Source organism: Sapajus apella, unplaced genomic scaffold (genome assembly GCF_009761245.1).
Source record: "Sapajus apella isolate SASKATOON/1434 unplaced genomic scaffold, GSC_monkey_1.0 scaffold43, whole genome shotgun sequence".
In the NCBI taxonomy this organism is placed as follows: domain Eukaryota; kingdom Metazoa; phylum Chordata; class Mammalia; order Primates; family Cebidae; genus Sapajus; species Sapajus apella.
In genome coordinates, this window is record NW_022436983.1 from 4,007,016 (window position 1) to 4,027,090 (window position 20,075).

General features: G+C 47.1%; 1 protein-coding gene across 3 annotated transcripts in view; it reads right to left on the reverse strand.

Annotated features, from left to right (window-relative positions):
- The window catches only part of CLSTN1 (calsyntenin 1), a 108,666-nt gene extending 94,040 nt beyond the window's left edge, over nt 1-14,626 (reverse strand). For all 3 annotated transcript variants that reach the window (XM_032300318.1, XM_032300319.1, XM_032300317.1), the window contains exon 1: nt 13,740-14,626. In XM_032300318.1, coding sequence (XP_032156209.1) covers nt 13,740-13,830 — 91 coding nt within the window. In that variant the 5' untranslated portion in view covers nt 13,831-14,626. The remainder of the gene's footprint in view (nt 1-13,739) is intronic.
- Between the last annotated feature and the right edge of the window lie 5,449 nt (nt 14,627-20,075).

Below are 20,075 nucleotides of genomic sequence, written 5' to 3' on the forward strand. Positions count from 1 at the left end.
ACAAGAGCGAAACTCCGTCCCAAAAAAAAAAAAAAGAAAAAAAAAAAGTAAAAAACAAATAGGCCAGGCTCGGTGGCTCACACTTGTAATCCCAGCACTTTGGGAGACTGAGGTGGGTGGATCACAAGGTCAAAAGTTCCAGACAGCCTGGCCAAGATGGTGAAACCCTGTCTCTATTAAAATTACAGAAATAGTGCATGGTGGTGGGCACCTATAATCCCAGCTACTTGGGAGACTGCGGCAGAGAACTGCTTGAGCCCGGGAGGCGGAGGTTGCAGTGAACCAAGATCATGCCGCTGCACTCCAGCCTGGGCGACAGAGCCAGACTTCGTCTCTAAATAAATAAATAAATAAATAATTGAAACTGTTGACCACATCTACCTGGAATGCTTCATTCCACACACCTGGATCCTCTCTCTGTTCTCTGGTCAATTCTCTTGCTCCTGGGACCCCCACAACAATTTATGATATACTTTATATGCAACAAGAAAAATGCAATCAACACAATCTGTTCAGACCCACTGCCATACGCATTACTCTACGTAGTGGTAAAAAGCCCAAACCTTGTAAGAATACCCAGAAAAAAAGTTACGAAAAGATAGGATTAATAAACTTTACCAATTGAATCTGCAAATATATATTAATCACTGGCATTAATGACCTCTGTAAAACATTATTTCGTTCAAACAAATGTTGATGTCATAGTTTTTATTAAAGTCACCAGAAGGGAGGGAAAGGCTATGCTATGAACCTATCCCAGGGGTGCATGCTCCAGTTTAGAAGAGGCTTTAAAATGTCAGATTTCATACAAACAAAGCATTTAAGCCAATATTTATTTTCTATTCAAGGCTTTGAATGTTTAGAAGACATGTATTCACTGCTTCCTAGCTAAACAACTTGGGCATGGACTTTTTAAACCCTTGCCAAATGAAAATGTTTTCTACAGGAATCATGAGCAGATATCAATGGATATTTACAGACAGCTCAGAAGCAAGCTCTGACCTTGCCAATTAGGGCTTTATAATCAGGTAGGATTATCAGGGTCCCCTACCAGTCACACGGCACTGGCAACTCAGGGGCTCGAAAAACACAAAACGACTGACTGCAGCCCACTTGTTACTCCCCACCCCTACTGTTCCTTTAATAATTTTAGCCCAGAGTGAGCTTCTCATTCCGGAACCCCAATAAGAAGTATGTGGTAGCATATCAGAGGAAGAGTCATGTTTTTTCTTTTTTATTTCTTTGGTTAGACATGAATGATCATCTTTTAAAAAAAATTAACAGAAATGGGGTGTCACTATTTTGCTCAGGCTGGTCTGGAACTCCTGGGCTCAGTCAATCCTCCCACCTCATCCTCCCAAAGTGCTGGGATGACAGGCATGAGCTATCACACCCGGCTGAATAATCGTCTCTGAGCCACCTGTTGTGTTCTGATTCTCCTGATAAGAACTTCTGTTGAATCTGCCACTTTTCAAGTCTACCTTGATGGGTACTTTCTCTGAGTCATTGTGTAAGACAAAGGAAGACCACCTTTATTGCACCACTGCACTGCAGCCTTCGAGAAAGAGCAAGACTTCATCTCAAAAAAAAAAAGAAAGGGCCTGGTGTGGTGGTTCACACCTGTAATCCCAGCACTTTGGGAGGCTGGGGGGCGGGGGAGTGGATCACAGGGTCAGGAGTTCGAGACCAGCCTGGCTAACACAGTGAAACCCTGTTTCTACTAAAAATACCAAAAAAAATTAGCTGGGTGTGGTGACCCAAACCTGGAGTCCCAGCTACTCGGGAGACTGAGGCAGGAGAATCACTTGAACCTGGAAGGTGGAGGTTGCAGTGAGGCAAGATCGTGCCACTGCGCTCCTGCCTGGGTGACAGAGCAAGACTCCGTCTCAAAAAAAAAAGAAAAAAAAAAAACCACCTTTTTGTGCCTCCACTCCTTTTTTTGTAAGCGGCTTTACTGAGATATAATTCACATACCATACAATTCAACCTTTTAAGGTATGCAATTCAGTGATTTTAGTATTTTCCCAAAGTTGTGCAACCATTACCACTGTCTAATTTCAGAACACTTTCATCACCCCCAAAAGAAACCCCATCCACACCTGTTACCTCTCTCTCTCCATCTCCCTCTTCCTCCATCCCTTGGCAGCCACTAGTCTGCCTTCTGTCTATGGACTGGCTTAATTTGGACATTTCGTATCAATGGAGTCATATGTGGCCTTTTGTGACTAGCTTACTTTGCTTAGTATGATGTCTTCAAGGTTCATCCATGTTGTAACATGTATCAGAATATGGTTTCTTTTCATAGGTAAATAATACATCCTTGCAGGGATACGCCGCTTACTGTTTATCCATTTACTCATTGGTGGAAATTTGGGTTATTTCCACTTTGCAGCTATTTTGGAAAATATTACTGTGAACATTTTTGTACAGGAATTTGTGTGGACATATGTTTTCATTTCTCTTAGGTATATACCCAAGTGGAATTGTTGGGTCTTAGGGTAACTCTTAGATTTAACTTTTCAAATTTCTAAAAATTTTTTGACATGGAGTCTCACTCTGTTGCCCAGGCTAGAGTGCAGTGGTGCGATCTTGGCTCACTGCAGCCTCCACCTCCTGGGTTCAAGTGATTCTCCTGCCTCAGCCTCCTGAGTAGCTGGGATTATAGGCGCCTGCCACCATGCCTGACTACTTTTTGTATTTTTAGTTGAAACAGGGTTTCATCATGTTGGCCAGGCTGGTCTTGAACTCCTGACCTTGTGATCTGTCCCCCTCAGCCTCCCAAAGTGTTGGGATTACAGGCGTGAACCACTGCGCCCAGCCTATTTAATAAATTCTAACAGAATTTTAAGTTGCTGAATTTTTCCTAGTCTAGGTGCAAACTGGCATTTCATCTAACCAATTCCTTCCTTTGCCATTGTCTCTCATATAATTTCTACCCAGGACTTTAGAGTTGAAAGGAACTTTGAGAGTTCTTTCCTCTATACTTTAAATAGCCTTCTCTGTAAAACAGACGTTTCCTCATGTGTCCCTGAGTGTTGATCATTCAGCCTCTGTTTGAACTCTACTGGTCTGGGGCTCTTGCTAGCTCACAGAGCAACCCTTTTCTTACAAACACTGAGCCTTTCGTCAGCTTGCCTTAGGACTCAAGTTTACCACGCCTTCGTATTTTTGCAGGCATCCAGCCCTGCAGTCCTTTGTTTTTACCACCTCACACGTTAAGACAGGCTGACAGCATTTAAGACCTAGGTCTTGATTTCTGTAGATTTCTCAGGAATAAGCCTAGCACAGGGCTGCACATGCAATGTTTGGGGACACCCACGCAGTCACACGCAGAGTCAATGTCCACGTTCCAGGAGCAGAGTTTAATGAAAGGGACTGAAAAACACGAGAATTCTCAAACTACAATTAGTTTAGAAAATGACTTTTTTGGCCGGGCGCAGTGGCTCAAGCCTGTAATCCCAGCACTGCGGGAGGCCGAGGCGGGTGGATCACGAGGTCAAGAGATCGAGACCATCCTGGTCAACATGGTGAAACCCCGTCTCTACTAAAAATACAAAAAAAAAAAAAATTAGCTGGGCATGGTGGCGCGTGCCTGTAATCCCAGCGACTCAAGAGGCTGGGGCAGGAGAATTGCCTGAACCCGTGAGGCGGAGGTTGTGGTGAGCCGAGATCGCGCCATTGCACTCCAGCCTGGGTAACAAGAGCGAAACTCCGTCTCAAATAAAAAAAAAAAAAAAAAAGCCTTTTTTTTTTTTTTTTTTTTTTTTGAGATAGGATCTTGCTCTGTTGCCCAGGCTGGAGTGTGGTGGCGCAATCACAACTCACTGCAGCCTCGACCTCCCTGGGCTCAAGCAATCCTCCCACCTCCTGAGTAGCTGGGACTAGGCACATACCACCACACCTGGCTAATTTTAAAAGTTTTGTAGAGACAGGGTCTTGCTATGTTGCCCAGGCTGTTCTTGAACTCTTGGGCTCAAGCAATCTGCCCTATTTGGCCTTCCAAAGTGCTGGGATTACAGGCATGAGCTACCATGTCCAGCTAATGTTTCTTCATTCACTACAGTTTTGTTCTGCTATTTGGCTAAATATGTGCTTTGTTAAAAAGAAAATTATTGGCCGGGCGCAGTGGCTCACGCCTGTAATCCCAGCACTTTGGGAGGCTGAGGTGGGTGGAGCATGAGGTCAAGAGAACAAGACCAGATCAAGAGATTTAGCCAGGCGTGGTGGTATGCACCTGTAATCCCAGCTGGGGAGGCTGAGGCAGAATTGCTTGAACCTGGGAGGCGGAGGTGCAGTGAGCCAAGATCTCACCACTGCACTCCAGCCTGGCCACAGAGCAAGAGTCCGCCAAAAAAAAAAAAAAAAAAAAAAGTAAACACTTTTTCTAGTCCTTTGATTTTATTTAATAACTATACTTCATTTACCCAATCTTCAAACACATAAAACTTAGAAATATGTCTCTAGATTCAAAGTGAATTTTAAAACTCACTAAAAATGGATATCATCTTTGTTTACATACTTCAAGTATAGCAAAGACATTTTTATTCAGGCTGGAGTGCAGTGGTGTGATGTCAGCTCACTGCAACCTCTTCCCTCCCAGGTGCAAGCGATCCGCCCACTTCAGCCTCCTGAGTAGCTGGAACTATAGGCACATACCACCATGCCTGGCTAATTTTTTTTTTTTTTGAGATGGGGTTTTACCATATTGCCCAGAATGGTCTCAACCTCCTGGATTCAAGCAATCCGCCCATCTCAGCCTCCCAAAGTGCTAGGATTACAGAAGTGAGCCACCATACTCAGCCTAAAATTTTTCTTACATAGTTCTTTTGAGGATCACGTCAAAACCGTTGAATATCATAAAATTTAAATTCAAGAAATGTAAAACCTGGGAATGATTTGTAAAAGGTTGTCTATTAAGTGGCTTTAAAAGAATATAATTAATTCCATCTGAAAGGCAGAATCTAGTCACACTGAGTTTTGCATATTTCAGATGTAGTTAATGATGAAGATTGACCAGACTTGCTGCATTGATCCAAGGAGCCAATGCAAAATGAAAGTGTGGGGCCCCTTGTTCAAAAATTATTAATATATACATATTTTTTTGAGACAGATTATCACTTTGTTGCCCAGGCTGGAGTACAGTGGCGTGATGTCACTGCAGTCTCCTCCTCCTGGGTTTTTTTTTTTTTTTTTTTTGAGAAGGAGTTTCTGGTTGCCTAGGCTGGAGTGTAATGTGATCTTGGCTCACCGCAACCTCCGCCTCCTGGGTTTAAGTGATTCTCCTGCCTCAGCCTCCTGGGTAGCTGGGATTACAGGCATGCACAACCATCCCTGGCTAATTTTTGTATTTTTAGTAGAGACAGGGTTTTTCCATGTTGGTCAGGCTGGTTTTGAACTCATCTGCCTGCCTGAGCCTCCCAAAGTGCTGGAATTACAGGCGTTGAGCCACTGCGCCTGGCCCCTCCTGGGTTTAAGCAGTTCTCATGCCTCAGCTTCCTGAGTAGCTGGGATCACAGACGTGCACCAGCAAGCACAGCTAACTTTTTGTACTTTTAGTAAAGACAGGTTTTCACCATGTTGCCCAGGGCGGTCTCAAACTCCTGAGAGCTCAGGCCGTCCACCTACCTCGACCTCCCAAGTGCTAGGATCACAGGCGTGAGCCACTGCACCTGGCCCAAAAATTAATTAAAAATTTCAAGATGGCAACAGGTTTTTGTTTTTTTAGACAGAGTCTCGCCCTGTCACCCAGGCTGGAGTGCAGTGTCACGCTCTCGGCTCTCTGCAACCTCCACTTCCTGGGTTCAAGTGATTCTCCTGCCTCAGCTTCCTGAGTAGCTGGGATTACAGGTGCCCACCACCACGCCTAATTTTTGTATTTTTTGTACAGATGGGGTTTCACCATGTTGGCCAGGCTGGTCTCAAACTTCTAACCTCAAATGATCCTCCCTCCTCAGCTTCCCAAAGTGCTGGAATTACAGGTGGGAGCCACCGCTCCTGGTTGGCAACAGGTTTTTAAACTAACTCTGGAGCCCTTCTATGCCTGGCTCCTGGCACATGCAGGAAACTGACCCCGAGTATTGATAAACTTAGATGACAGAGTATTAATAGTCAAATTGTGGGGCCCAGGCCTGACATTTTCACCAGAGCTGCTTTCCTCTGTGTCCCTTCTCAGCTGCACCTCCGGAGGATGCTCCCTCCCATCGAGAGAAGACTCCTGTCTTTTATTCTTGGTGGCCTCAGGGTGCAGGCTTCCCTGTCGACTTTCCATCTCCAGAACCCAGCAAAGGACAGGCTCTACTCCATTCTCAGCAGACAGTGAGAACCGATGTTAGGCAGGGGCTCATAGAAGACTAGGGTTATTCATGATTTGGGGGATTAAAGTCCTTGTGTTAAGCAGATTATGTTTACTTTTAAAATGCTTTGACTAACTCATGCCAGTTTCTTATTACTTATGGAATTAGTAACAAGGATAATAAATCATTAAAATTCTTGGATAATCCCTAATCTTTTTTTTTTTTGCCATAAATTTTAAGCATTTATCAGAATAGTAAATAATAAAATGCACTGACTTGAATTTTATTTTCTCCTTAGGTCCCAAGTTAACTTTCAGATTTATTTATTTGAGACAGAGTTTCACTCTTGTTGCCCAGGCTGTAGTGCAATGGCGCGATCTCTGCTCACGGCAACCTCCGCCTCCCAAGTTCAAGCAATTCTTCTACCTCAGCCTCCCAAGTAGCTGGGATTACAGGCTGCCATCATACCCAGCTAATTTTGTATTTTTAGTAGAGACAGAGTTTCTCCATGTTGGTCAGGCTGGTCTCGAACTCCCAACCTCAGGTGATCTGCCCACCTTGGCCTCCCACAGTGCTGGGATACAGGCGTGAGCCACCGTGCCTGGCCAACTTTCAGATGTTTATCGGTATTTAAGCTGCTCTAAACTCTGTTACTTTGAAGTACGTGAATCTCTGCCAAGAACCTTTAAAAATGAAAACTTCAGTAACAGACCTTGTGAAAATTTTTAATCTAATAATAATCTAAAGCTAAATCAAAAAATGAGCAAAAATATGCCTAAAACATAGGAAAGAAAGAATTTATCAAATCAGAGACAATTGACAGCAGCACTCTAGGTCCTAGGTGGGGGCAGCTCTCAGGGAAAAAATGGGCATTGTATGTCAGGCTGACACAGTGGGGATGCTGTCACTGTTTGAGAGTTCCTGTATGTGGCCTTTGCATAGCCTCAAAATGTCACTTTTGAGGGTCTGTTGGTTTTTGCTTTTAGAGACAGAGTCTTGCTCTGTCGCCCAGGACAGAATGTAGTGGCATGACCTCGGCACACTGCAGCCTCGACCTGCCAGGCACAATCAATTATCCAGCCCCAGCCTCCCATGTAGCTCGGACTACAGGCATGTTGCACCATGCCCAGCTAATTTTTTTGTATTTTTAGTAGAGATGGGGTTTCGCCATGTTGCATAGACTGGTCTCAAACTCCTAGGCTCAAGCCATCCACCCATCTTGGCCTCCCAAAGTGCTAGGATTATAAGTGTCATCTGTTGCTAGGCTGGAGTGCAGTGGTGCAATCTCAGCTCACTGCAACCGCCACCTCCCGGGTTCAACTGATTCTCCTGACTCAGCCTCCCCAGTAGCTAGGACTATAGGCACGCACGCCACCACGCCCAGCTAATTTTTGTATTTTTAGTAGACAGGGTTTCACCATGTTAGACAGGATGGTCTCAAACTCCTGACCACAAGATCCACCCACCTCAGCCTCCCAAAGATTATAGGCATGAGCCACGTCGCCTGGCTGGTTGGTTTTTTAATGCAAGAACATGACATCGCATCAATCATTTCCACCAATCTTGAATCTCTATTCCTGAAACACTACTCAAATCTGTATTTTGTAGCAAATCAACATTTTAAATTTCATTTATAAAGACACATTTCTTCAGGCAACTCTTCATACCAAATGAAGACCACTGAAAAAACAAGTTTTAGTTATCTAAAACCTCAGCCAGAATACGTAATAGACTCTTGGTAATGTTTTAGGATAATCAGATCTTCTATTTTGTTTCAACTATTATAAATGAAAACTCTATCCAAAAAAAAAAAAAAAAATTTCCTGTCTCAGAAAGCAGTCATAAAAATAACTCAGTCCTTTTCTTCCTTTGTTCTAAAATGTTAAGATATCTCAGCTACCTCATTTTAAAACATTTAGACTTGGTTTAATAAGTTCACTAAGTCCTGCACCTAGCGTTATGAAATTATAGCATTTTCTAGTTTCAATGTAATGATTATATTTTATATCTTACAGAAATTTCATTTATTGGTCATATTTTTCTTAACTAAGACTGAAATATTAGTTGTTCTTTTTGGCTTAAATATCAAATACTGGCATAGATAATGTATGATATGACCTCCTAAACCTTCCTTTTGAAAAAGAACTCCTGCCTGGGCATGGTGGCTCACACCTGTAATCCCAGCACTTTAGGAGGCCAAGGCGGGCCGATCATCTGAGGTCAGGAGTTCGAAACCAGCCTGCCCAACATGGATAAACCCCATCTCTACTAAAAATACAAAATTAGCTGGGCGTGGTAGCACACGCCTATAATCCCAGCTACTCGGGAGGCTAAGGCAGGAGAACAGCTTGAACCTGGAAGGCAGAGGCTGTGGTGAACCAAGATCGTGCCACTGTACTCCAGCCTAGGCAACAAGCGTGAAACTCTGTCTCAAAAAAAAAAAAGAAGAAAAAAAAATAATTCCTATGAAACTGATTGGTTTTATGCTTTTTTTTTCCCCAAAAGCAATATTCAGCCAAAGGATGAATTCCAGTTAACTGAAGGTTCCAGTTAACAAAGTTAATGCTCTAAAATTGGAATACACTCAAAATTAGTCACATTTTATTATTTCTTCAGCAGTTATAGGTCTCCTTTGAGAAATAAATATTATTTATTTTCAGTATTAAAAATGTTAGACTATGGGTAATATTGAAGTTTATATTCAAATTACTTTTATCCACATCGTTACTTCTGAAAAACAAGGTAACAAATTAAGAAATCATCTTCCTGGCCTGACAAGGAAGGTGGCTCACGCCTGTAATTCCAGCACTTTGGGAGACCAAGACGGGCAGATCATGAGGTCAGGAGTTCGAGACCAGCCTGACCAACATGGTAAAACCCCATCTCAACTAAAAATACAAAAATTAGCTGGGCATGGTAGCGAGCACCTGTAATCCCAGCTACTCAAAAGGCTGAGGCAGGACAATCACTTGAACACAGGTGGCGGAGGTTGCAGAGAGCCAAGATTGCACGCACTGCACTCCAGCCCGGGTAACAGAGCAAGACTCCGTCTCAAAAAACAAACAAACAAAAAAAAAAAAACCTATCTTCCCAAAAAAGCTGAAAATTTTTAAGGGACTGACTGGGGGTAGCCACAGAGCTACAGCCTTGAAAGGCCGAGACAGAGTTTCAGTTTAAATTTCACATACCATGAAATTACATACCAATGCCACAAACAACAGAATGAATCCTTAACCTTTTTTTTTTTTTTTTTTTTTTTGCATTTTTGTAGTGACAATGTTTCACCATGTTGCCCAGTCTAGTTTCAAACTCCTGGGTTCAAGCAATCTGCCTGCCTAGTCCTCCCAAAGTACTGGGATTACAGGTGTGAGCAACCAAGCCTGGCTCCAAGATCCTTGAAATTTACCCACTAATGAATTCCCATATCCACACTGCAGAATTTAAATTTGGGCCAGGTGCACTGGCTCACACCTGTAATCTCAGCACCGTGGGAGGCCAAGGTGGGCGGATCACTTGAGGTCAGGAGTTCAAGACCAGCCTGGCCAACGTGATGAAACCCCATCTTTACTAAAAATACAAAAATGGGCCCAGTATGATGACATATGTCTGCAGTCCCAGCTACTCGGGAAGCTGAGGCAGGAGAATCGCTTGAACCCAGGAGGCAAAGGTTACAGTGAGCCAAGATCCCACCACTGCACTCCCACTCCAGCCTGGGTGACAGAGTGAGACACTGTCTCAAAAAAAAAAAAAAAAAAAAAAAGAATTTGTGTTACATTCTGTAATTTTTTTCAGCATATAGCATTTATCTGTGCAGTGAAAATCGGGATGTAAAGCTGTCTAAACTGAAATGTTATCCATCCATCCATCCATTCATTCATCCAATCACACAATACTGGCATGCCTCCGGTGTGCTGGTGGTGATGGAAAACATATGCAAAGCAGACACCCTTCCATCTTGGGGCATATGTTCCACTGAGGGGAAACAGACGATAAACAATTCAATAAGTAAACAACAAGGCATGTTAGGAATGGGCTAAGTGCTATGGAAAAAAGAAAAACAAGTGTTGCAGGGAAACAGGATTTAGGGATTCAGGAAGAGAAACGATTTCAAACAGAATGGTGAAGAGAGGCCCCACTGTATGCAAATGAGAAAATAACAGTGAATTTTATTTATGCAGCTTCAAAACGCTTTACATACTTCCATTTTTTAAATATTCATAGAAGCTTTCTATTTTCTCTGCTTCACTGTTCTATTTCCTGATCTCCGTGATTGGAGAGAAGGCAGGTAGCTGGCAGACATGACCCTACAGGGCATGCCAAAGATATTTCTTCTAATATTTTGGTTTACTCCTTTTTTTTTTTTTTTTTTTTTTTTTTTTCTTTTTTTAAGACAAAGTCTTGCTCTGTCACCCAGGCTGGAGTACAGTGGCACAATCTCGACTCACTGCAACCTCCACCTCCCAGGTTCAAGAAATTCTCCTGCCTCAGCCTCCCAAGCAGCTGAGATTCCAGGAGCCCGCCAGCATGCCCGGCTAATTTTTGTATTTTTAGTAGAGGCAGGGTTTCACCATGTTGGCCAGGTGGTCTTGAACTCATAACCTCTGGTGATCCACCCTCCTCAGCCTCCCAAAGTGCTGGGATTACAGGCGCGAGCCACTGCATCCGGCTCTACTCAATGTTGAGAACCATAGCTATAATTAAAGTGAAATTTGGGGATCTCTATAAAATACTCAAGATGCAATTTATATTAGAAAATCTATCATTTTCTCCAGCAGTCTGTACGTAATCTAATATTAACATTATTAAAGGTAGCCAGAGTATGAACAGGAGTTCATGTCGTACTGCCTTACAGCAGTAAAAAACTTTGGCCAGGCGCGGTGGCTCAAGCCTGTAATCCCAACACTGTGGGAGGCTGAGGCGGGTGGATCACGAGGTCAAGAGATCGAGACCATCCTGGTCAACATGGTGAAACCCCGTCTCTACTAAAAATACAAAATATTAGCTGGGCATGGTGGCGCGTGCCTGTAATCCCAGCTACTCAGGAGGCTGGGGCAGGAGAATTGCCTGAACCCGGGAGGCGGAGGTTGCGGTGAGCCGAGATCGCGCCATTGCACTCCAGCCTGGGTAACAAGAGCGAAACTCCGTCTCAAAAAAAAAAAAAAAAAGAAAAAAAAAAAACTTCAGATATTAGTTGAAATGATCATCTCTTAAAATAAGCCCACGGTGTCTCACGCCTATAATCCCAGCACTTTGGGAGGCCGAGGCGGGTGGATCACAAGGTCAAGAGATAGGGACATCCTGGTCAACATGGTGAAACCCCATCTCTACTAAAAATACAAAACATTAGCTGGGCATGGTGGCGGGTGCCTGTAATCCCAGCTACTCAGGAGGCTGAGGCAGGAGAACTGCCTGACCCCAGGAGGCGGAGTTTGCGGTGAGCCGAGATCACGCCATTGCACTCCAGCCTGGGTAACGAGAGCGAGACTCTGTCTCAAAAAAAAAAAAAAAAAAAAAAGCCGAAAGAAAGTGTCTCCACAAACTGTAAATTTACATAGGAAATTAACTTATATTTCAAAATCAAATTGTTTTTAGAAGCATTTCGTATAATTCCAAGACATTTTCTAACTTGAAACCTGAAAAAAAAATGCAACCAAATAACTGATGTGTAAGATGTCTTTATCCTGAAGACAAGAATCTTGAAGTACTGTAAACTGCACCAAGAAAAACTTAGAGAAAGCAAATTACAAATGACTCAAGTAGTCAACACATCTTTCACACAAGATTTCTGTCGGTCTCGGGTAATGAAGACATGCAAAGCTGAAATGTATGCTGTTTAAGTAACCAAAGTAATTAAATAATGACTAACACATGTAGGTGCTATTTAAGAAAGCACCAATTTTAACAAGAAATGTTATCACTGACTAAATATACTTAAACTGTTCCCAAAATACCCAATCCAAGCACATATTTTTGAAATGTGTGGGTTTTCCCCAAGAGAAGCAATACTTTGACATTTCTCTTGGATATATTAGACTTTCAGACCTCCAACCCACATCTGGAAAGAACGTTTCAAACTTAACTTGATGTTACTTTATAAACTCAAATGCCCAGCAATGAGATACTTAGTAACTGAGATCTGAACATGACAGAGTCAACAGAATGTTCGAAATGAAATAATAGAAGTATTCAAAGTTTATCATCAGCTTCGATATGAAGAAAGAAGCATGGAACAAAAGATGCATTTGCAGCCTCTGCCCTGTAATTCGTGAACACCATACTTCTCGCCTTATGTCACGCCAGGGAAGCGAAAATAACAATTTTTTAAAAGCTTGCTAAATTCAAATATGACCATTTCAAATAGATTTCTATCGATCCTCCCCAAAATTTCTTTTCACTAAAAAAAAAAATCAGAACAACACATTTAAGCCTACAGTAGATTCTATAGACTACACCTAGATTACTTTGCTCTAACGCCAAGGAAAATGTTTACGATTTCAAGATCCACTCAGAAGCAAATACTGTATCTGCAATGCGTAAGCTTTTCGTTGGCAAGACCAGTCAATATCAGAGAGCATGCAACGTTTAAAAGGTTAAGTGGATGAAGGTTAAACGCTAATAATAAATTACCCAAGAAATATTACTTTCCACCGAGCCATAAAATTTCGGTCCTACAATCCTAAAGAACCAGAGGGGTTTCTCGTTTCCGTAGAGGACATCTAACCCTCCATAGTCTAAATGACCGTCAGAAAAACTGCACCAAGGCACCAGGGGTAGCAGACGGAGATTTCTAACACTAGGTGAGCCCGCGGTCACAAATCTCATCACGATTTCACCTTTGGGTGAAAAGGAGGGAGGGAAGCAAGAAGTTTCAGCCTCGGCTCCACTGGAAACAGACAAGGTCTAAAGGACCCTGGGAGCAGGCGGAAAGGGGCGAAGTCGTGGTGTCCGTGGTGCAGCAGCAGAGAATCGGGATCTTGGAAACGGGATGCGGAGGAGTGGGCTCTTATGTAAGCACACACCAAAACTGTGCGTGCACCCCCCGCCTGATGCACATCTGAGCACAGCGCACACGTACACACGGCATCTCACCAGGGGTGCAGCCCCAGCTGCGGGCGCCGCAGAGCAGGGCGGACTGACCCTTCGGCCCGTCTGCACGTCCCTTCAAATCACTGCAGCCACCACCATGGGCTGCAGTGGGGGCTGCCCAGGCCCAGGTGCCCCGCCCGGGACCGAGCCTGGCTTCGCCGGGGCGCCCGCAGCGCGTGCCCACAATCTCCTGCGCCCTGGCCCCAGCCCCGCGCGCCCGACCCCCAACCTGAACCCCACGCCCCGACCCGGCTCCCTGTGGTCGGACCCGACTCCCCGCATCTCGGCTGGAATCCCAGTATCCGGCCCGACTCCCGCACCCGGACCCGAATCCAGCACCGGCCCAGCCCCGGGGCTTACCTCGCCCGGCCCAGACCCCGCCGCCGCACAGCAGCCCGGCCAGCAGCAGCCGGGCGGCCGGGGCCAGCGCGGGCGCGGGGCGGCGCAGCATCGCCGGCCCGGGGCGGGAGCGGCAGGGAGGCGCGCGGGACGCCTAGCGGGGCTCTCGGGGCTCTCAGGGCTCTCGGGGCCCAGGACCGGCTGCTCCGCGGCGCGGGGGGCTCCGGGGTCCGAGGAGGAGCCGCCGCCGCCGCCGTGACGCTGGGCCGCGCGCTCGGCCCGCGCCGCCCTCCCCGCCTCGGAGCAGCGCCTTGCTAGAGGCAGCGGCAGCAACTAAGATGGCGGCCGCGCTCTCTCTCGGGTCCGGCGAGGGTACCCGGCCGGGGGCGGGGTGGCGGCGGGAGGGGCGGGGATGGGGAGCGACGCGAGGCGCGCGCGCGATGGACTCCGGGAGCGCGCGGGCCGGGGAGGGGCGGGGGAGGAGAGACAGGAGAGAGCGCGCGCCGCGGACCCGAGAACTAGCGCGCGCCTGCGGGCCCGTCGGCCCCGCCTGGAGCGCGCAACCGCGGGGACGCGCCTGGGGTGGGTTCCGAGCGGCCGGGAGGGGCCCAGGGTGGGGCCCGGGGAACGGCAGCCCTTTCCCCGGCCGCCGCCCGAGAGCCTCAACTCCGCGTCCCCGCGCGCGCTCCCGGGCTCCTGAGGCCAGGCGAGCGGTACCCGGGGGCCGCGCCTCCTCCTCCACCCCGAGGGCTCATCCCACTCCCTCCCCCAGTAGCGCAGACACGGGCGGGCGAGTGCGGCCCAGGGCGCTAGTCACTTCGGGCAGGTCGCGTGGCCTCCCAGAACCTCGGGGTCCTCTTCTGCCCAGTAAGGGGATGAGAGGGGTCGCGAAAGGGGGTCCAGGAGACGAGGCCAGCGAAACGCGCCTGACAAACAGTCAAGGGCTGCGCAGCACGAGTCGCCCCGGCTCCCGCCCTGGGACCTGCCCCCGGGGAGTCTGTCCTGAATTCACTGAAGGAATCTATTTGTGACTTTCCAAAGGCGGCTGTTATGTGCGCTCTTTCTCAGTGACATACTGTGATGCTGGTTCTTAGAAATGCGGGGGTCCGTATGGATACAGGAGACAAAGAGGTGGCTCACTCCTGTAATCCCAGCCCTTTGGGAGGCTGAGGCAGGCGGATCACCAGAGGTCGGGAGTTCGAGACCAGCCTGACCAGCAAGGAGAAACCGCGTCTCTACTAATAAAACAAAAATTAGTCAGGCGTGGCGGTGCATGCCTGTAATCCCAGCTACTTGTGAGGCTGAGGCACGAGAATCACTTGAACCCGGGAGGCAGAGGTTGCAGTCAGCCGAGATGGCACCACTGCACTCCAGCCTGGGCAACAAGAGTGAAACTCAGTCTCAAAAAAAAAAGAGAGAGAGAGGACAAAGAAGCCCTCCCCATCTACCGTGGATCCCTACGGAGATCTGGGAGTCCTCCCATTTTCCCAGCATCCTGGGGTCCCCTCCTCCTCCTCTGCTGGACCCCTGGCACCCTCCACAGAGGAGGAAAGGCCTGGAACAGTTGTGGAAGGGCGTGTGTGCCGGCACTGTGCCCTATGAGACACTATTGGCTCCATTTTGCAGATGGGGAAACTAAGTCAGAAAGGTGAAATGACTTCTCTCGTTGGGACAACTATTGTGGAAAGAATCAGCCCTCAAGGACAGGACGTTCGCAGTAGGCGGAGACCAACGGCAAAAAGTTGAACACTAAAATGTTCATTTTTCGAGACTGCTGGAAGAGCTATCCATGAATGTCATTGCTCTAGGTGGGGGTGGTGGAGACTGGTTTGTGGGACGTGGAGGACTGATTTAGGAGAGTAGTGGGCAAAGAGCCCAAAAACGTAGATTGAGGCCAGATTGCGGGGATGGACTTGATCATAACAACAGGAAGACCTGGAAGGGCTGGAGACAGAGGTGTGATGTAACCTGCGGAAGGCTTCAAAAGCAATCTAGAATCCACCTCCCTGCCCTGCACGGATCCTGCACCAAAACCTAAAAATTCCATCTTGCTAATGTCTTTCTTTCCTTCACCTGCTTCCCCTCCCCTGGGTTGAGGAAGACCCAACTCCCCTTGGCTGGACCCTTCCCAAAGCACCTGCCTGGCACCTGCAGGCTCCAGGCCACACCCACCACTACTTCCAGCCAAGGCTTTGAGTCATCCTCTTCCCTGGTGATGGGTGTCGCTTCTGCCCCTCCTGGAGTTAAAGACTCAGTGAGTGCCTCCCTGCTGCCACCTCATCAGGTCCAGACCTCTCTGCCCGGCTTCCCACCCTCCACCCAGCTGACCTCAGGGCATGCTGTCTACCACTGCCTCCTCTTATTCATTCCCTGCCCAGGGCCGACATCATGCTTCCTCCTCCACCCCAGCCTCAGGTCCTTATAAGGAGCCTCTGGACTGTCTCCTTCAGGAAGTCCTCCTGCCAGCCCTCCCTCCCCCGCCCCCAGTGGCTCTAACCAAACAGTTCAGCTTTCTAACCTGCTGCCTGTGCTGTGGACTGACTGACTAATCCATCCGTGTCCTTTTCTCCTCCCCACTGTATTCTAGTGGGAAGGACCCAGATGGTCTAGTCAGACAGGACTGGACTGCAGTGCTGGCCTCTGCGACTGCAAATAACCTTGGACAGGTTATGGAACTTTCAGAATCTCTTTCCTCACCTGGGAAATGGAACAAATATGCACTTCTTGAAGTTATGAGAATTAAATGAAACGATGCCACATAGGTTTGGAAATACCAGGCTCTTTGTGGCACATAAATGAAAGTGCCACATAGAGCCTGGTATTTCTAGATATATGTGTTTCTCTTTTTCCCCTCAAGAAGAAGCCTTCTGTGCTTCTAGTATACCAGTGAACACAGTAGGTACTCAGTAAATAGTGATGAACTCAATGAATTGCTGAGTTAGGTTTTATTATTATGGAGCTCACGTCTCAGAAGGTGCAAAAAAATGTACCTTGTAGATTTCCAGGGACTTTCGAGATGTGCACAACATAAAATGGAAAGGCATAATCTCAGAACTATCTTTTCAGTCCACAGGCTGATGATGCCAAGAGGGGAAATTTAATGTGTTCAGTTCTATTAAAAACACAAACAAAAGCTCTTCAGTGCCTGGAATCCTGATCCCTTTATCTTCTCGCCCTTACTGTCCCTTAAAGAAACAAAGAGATAGATCACAAAGGTCCAGCGTCAGGTGGGGCGGACAGACGGCTTGGTGAGCTCAGTGCAAACTGCACCTGCTGGGATTTCACCCACATGAGAGTGAGTCCAAATACAAGGCTCAGCTTGAAAGTCTCAGAAGCGGGGGAACCAGTAAACTGGGGTTCTGCTCTGCCTGACAATAGCCTCAGCCACATTGGCACATTTCAAAGGTTTCCCCCATTATGGATTAGTTAATCCTCCAAATGGCCCTAAGATGGGGATCGATTCAGGCTTATGCTATGGTTAGCTGAAAGAGAGGCCTTGCCTGAGCTGAGGCAGCCACTGACAAAGTGGCAGCATCAGGGTCCTGGAGCCTCGGGGAATGAGGCATCACCCAGGCCCGTCCTGAGCAGGGAACACAGATTTGGGGATAAGGAGGTGGCTTTGTTAGCTGGTGGAGGAAGATCTGTTCTTTTGAATGTATACTGAATCTATCTGAGACAGTAGATGAAGTGAACACAAGAAAATTTTCCAAGATGCTGCACCTTTTGAGATGACTGTTGCTGACACCATATCACGATAATAACATATCATCTGTGCCTCTAGCAAGCCTTTAGTACCTTCAGAAGGTACTTTGGACCGGGCCACAGTGGCTCATGCCTGTAATCCCAGCACTGTGGGAGGCTGAGGCGGGCAGACCACTTGAGGCCAGGAATTCGAGACCAGCCTGGCCAACATGTCACAACTCTGTCTCTACTAAAAATTCAAAAATTAGCCAGGTGTGGTGGTGGGCACCTGTAATCCCAGCAACTTGGGGCCCTGAGGCAGGAGAATCACTTGAACCTGGGAGGCGGAGGTTGCAGTGAACCGAGATGGCGCCACTGCACTGCAGCCTGGATGACAGAGCAAGACTCCAACTCAAAAAAAAAGGAAAAAAAAAAGATACTTTCATTGTTTCTATTTTACAGATGAGGAAAATATCAAATTTGCTCAAGAGTAGGTTGCTAGAAAGTTGGACCCCTGAGATTCAATTTCATGTCTATCTGAGCCCAAAATGGTGCCTTAGCCTCAGCGCAAAATTACTCCACAGATACCAAAATAACCCCTGCACAGGGTCCCACAGCTTGGCGCCAGCCGGCTCCCCAACAGTGAGAAGCTGGGCCTTCGAGCAAGCCCTGGCTTTGCCACCTTCGGCTGTGCAGTGCAGGGGAGGCTGATCTCACACCTCGAGTTCCTCACCAGGGACATGAGTTCCCAGGCCTGGGGTTGCTGTGAGGATGAAATGAGAGCGCAGGCAGGAAAACTCTTAGCCAGCGATGCAGGGATGCGGAGCCATTGTCAGGCAGACGTGTTATTACTGTTTTGCACAGTGTGGGCTTGGCAGGTGTTTGTGGACGGAGCCGAGGCAGGTAAGCAGTTATTACAGCCGCTTTCCTAATGACGTACCCAGGAACAAACCCACCTGAGGGCGGCAGCAGGAGAAGGTTATGAGAATTAGGAACTCCTGGAAGTTCTTTGCTGAAAGGACCACAGCCCCCAGAACCACCACCAGGGTCCCCCAGAACCCCGGAAAGTACAAGGTGTGGCCCCATCTCTGTGTCCTGGTGTCCCAGCCAGGTTATTTCATTGCTGTTAAAAGGGATAATTAACGAGAAGCAAAATGATGCCGTGCTTAGGAACAAGGACTCTGGTTGGACAGAATGGAGCAAACGCATTTCTGTCCACGTCCTTCCTTTTGGTAAAATTTCAATTGAATTTTGCTTCATAGTATATTAAATATTGGGTTGATTGTGGTGGCTCATGCCTGTAATCCCAGCACTTTGGGAGACCAAGGCAGGCAGATCACTTGAGGTCTGGAGTTTGAGACCAGCCTGGGCAACATGGCAAAACCCAGTCTCTACCAAAAATACCAAAAAAAAAAAAAAAAAAAAAAAGGCTGAGGCCATCGGATCACCTGAGGTCAGGAGTTTGAGACCAGCCTGGCCAACTTGGTAAAACCTCAAGTTTAGTCACTACTAAAAATACAAAAATTAGCCAGGCGTGGTAGCATGCACCCGGAGCCCCAGCTACTACTCAGGAGGCTGACTCGGGAGGCTGAGGCAGCAGAATCACTTGAACCCCAGGAGGCGGAGGTTGAAGTGAGCTGAGATTGCGCCACTGCACTCCAGCCTGGGTAGCAGAGTGAGACTCCATCTCAAAAAAAAAAAAAAAATAATAACCAGGCAGGTGTCTGTAATCCCAGCTACTTGGAAGACTGAGGCAGGAGAACCGCTTGAACCCTGGAGGTAGAGGTTGCAGTCATCAACTACACTCCAGCCTGGGTGACAGAGCGAGACTCTGTCTAAAAAACAAAAAAGAAATATTTTCGTGGTTCCAAAGTCATATCTAGAAAGCAGGGTGTTCAGAGAAGTCTAGATCTCTTACTGTTTCCTCCTTCCTTTATAGGTTACCATTTCTTTTTTCTTTTTTTTTTTTTTTAGGTGGGGGACAGAGTTTTGCTCTTGTTACCCACGCTGGAGTGCAATGGCGCGATCTCGGCTCACCGCAACCTCCGCCTCCTGGGTTCAGGCAATTCTCCTGCCTCAGCCTCCTGAGTAGCTGGGATTACAGGCACGCACCACCATGCCCAGCTAATTTTTTATATTTTTAGTAGAGACGGGGTTTCACCGTGTTGACCAGGATGGTCTCGATCTCTTGACCTCGTGATCCACCCGCCTCAGCCTCCCAAAGTGCTGGGATTACAGGCGTGAGCCACCGCGCCCGGCTTCAACCATTTCTTCTATTTTTAGTGTATCTTTCCATTGTGTGTGTGTGTGTGTGTGTGTGTGTGTGTGTGTGTGTGCGTGTTTGTTTCGTTTTTTGTTTTTTATTTTTTTGTTTTCTTTTATTTTTGAGACAGTCTCACTCTCTCTCCAGGCTGGAGTGCAGTGGTGTAATCTGAGCTCACTGTGACCTCCACCTCCTGGGTTCAAGCGATTCTCCTGCCTCAGCCTCCCGAGTACCTGGGACTACAGTCGCCCGCCACCATGTCCAACTAATTTTTATATTTTTAGTGCAGATGGGGTTTCACCATATCAGCTAGGATGGTTTTGATCTCTTGACCTCATGATCCGCCCACCTCAGCCTCCCAAAGTGCTGAGATTACAGGCATGAGCCACGGCACCCAGCCTCCATTGTGTTTT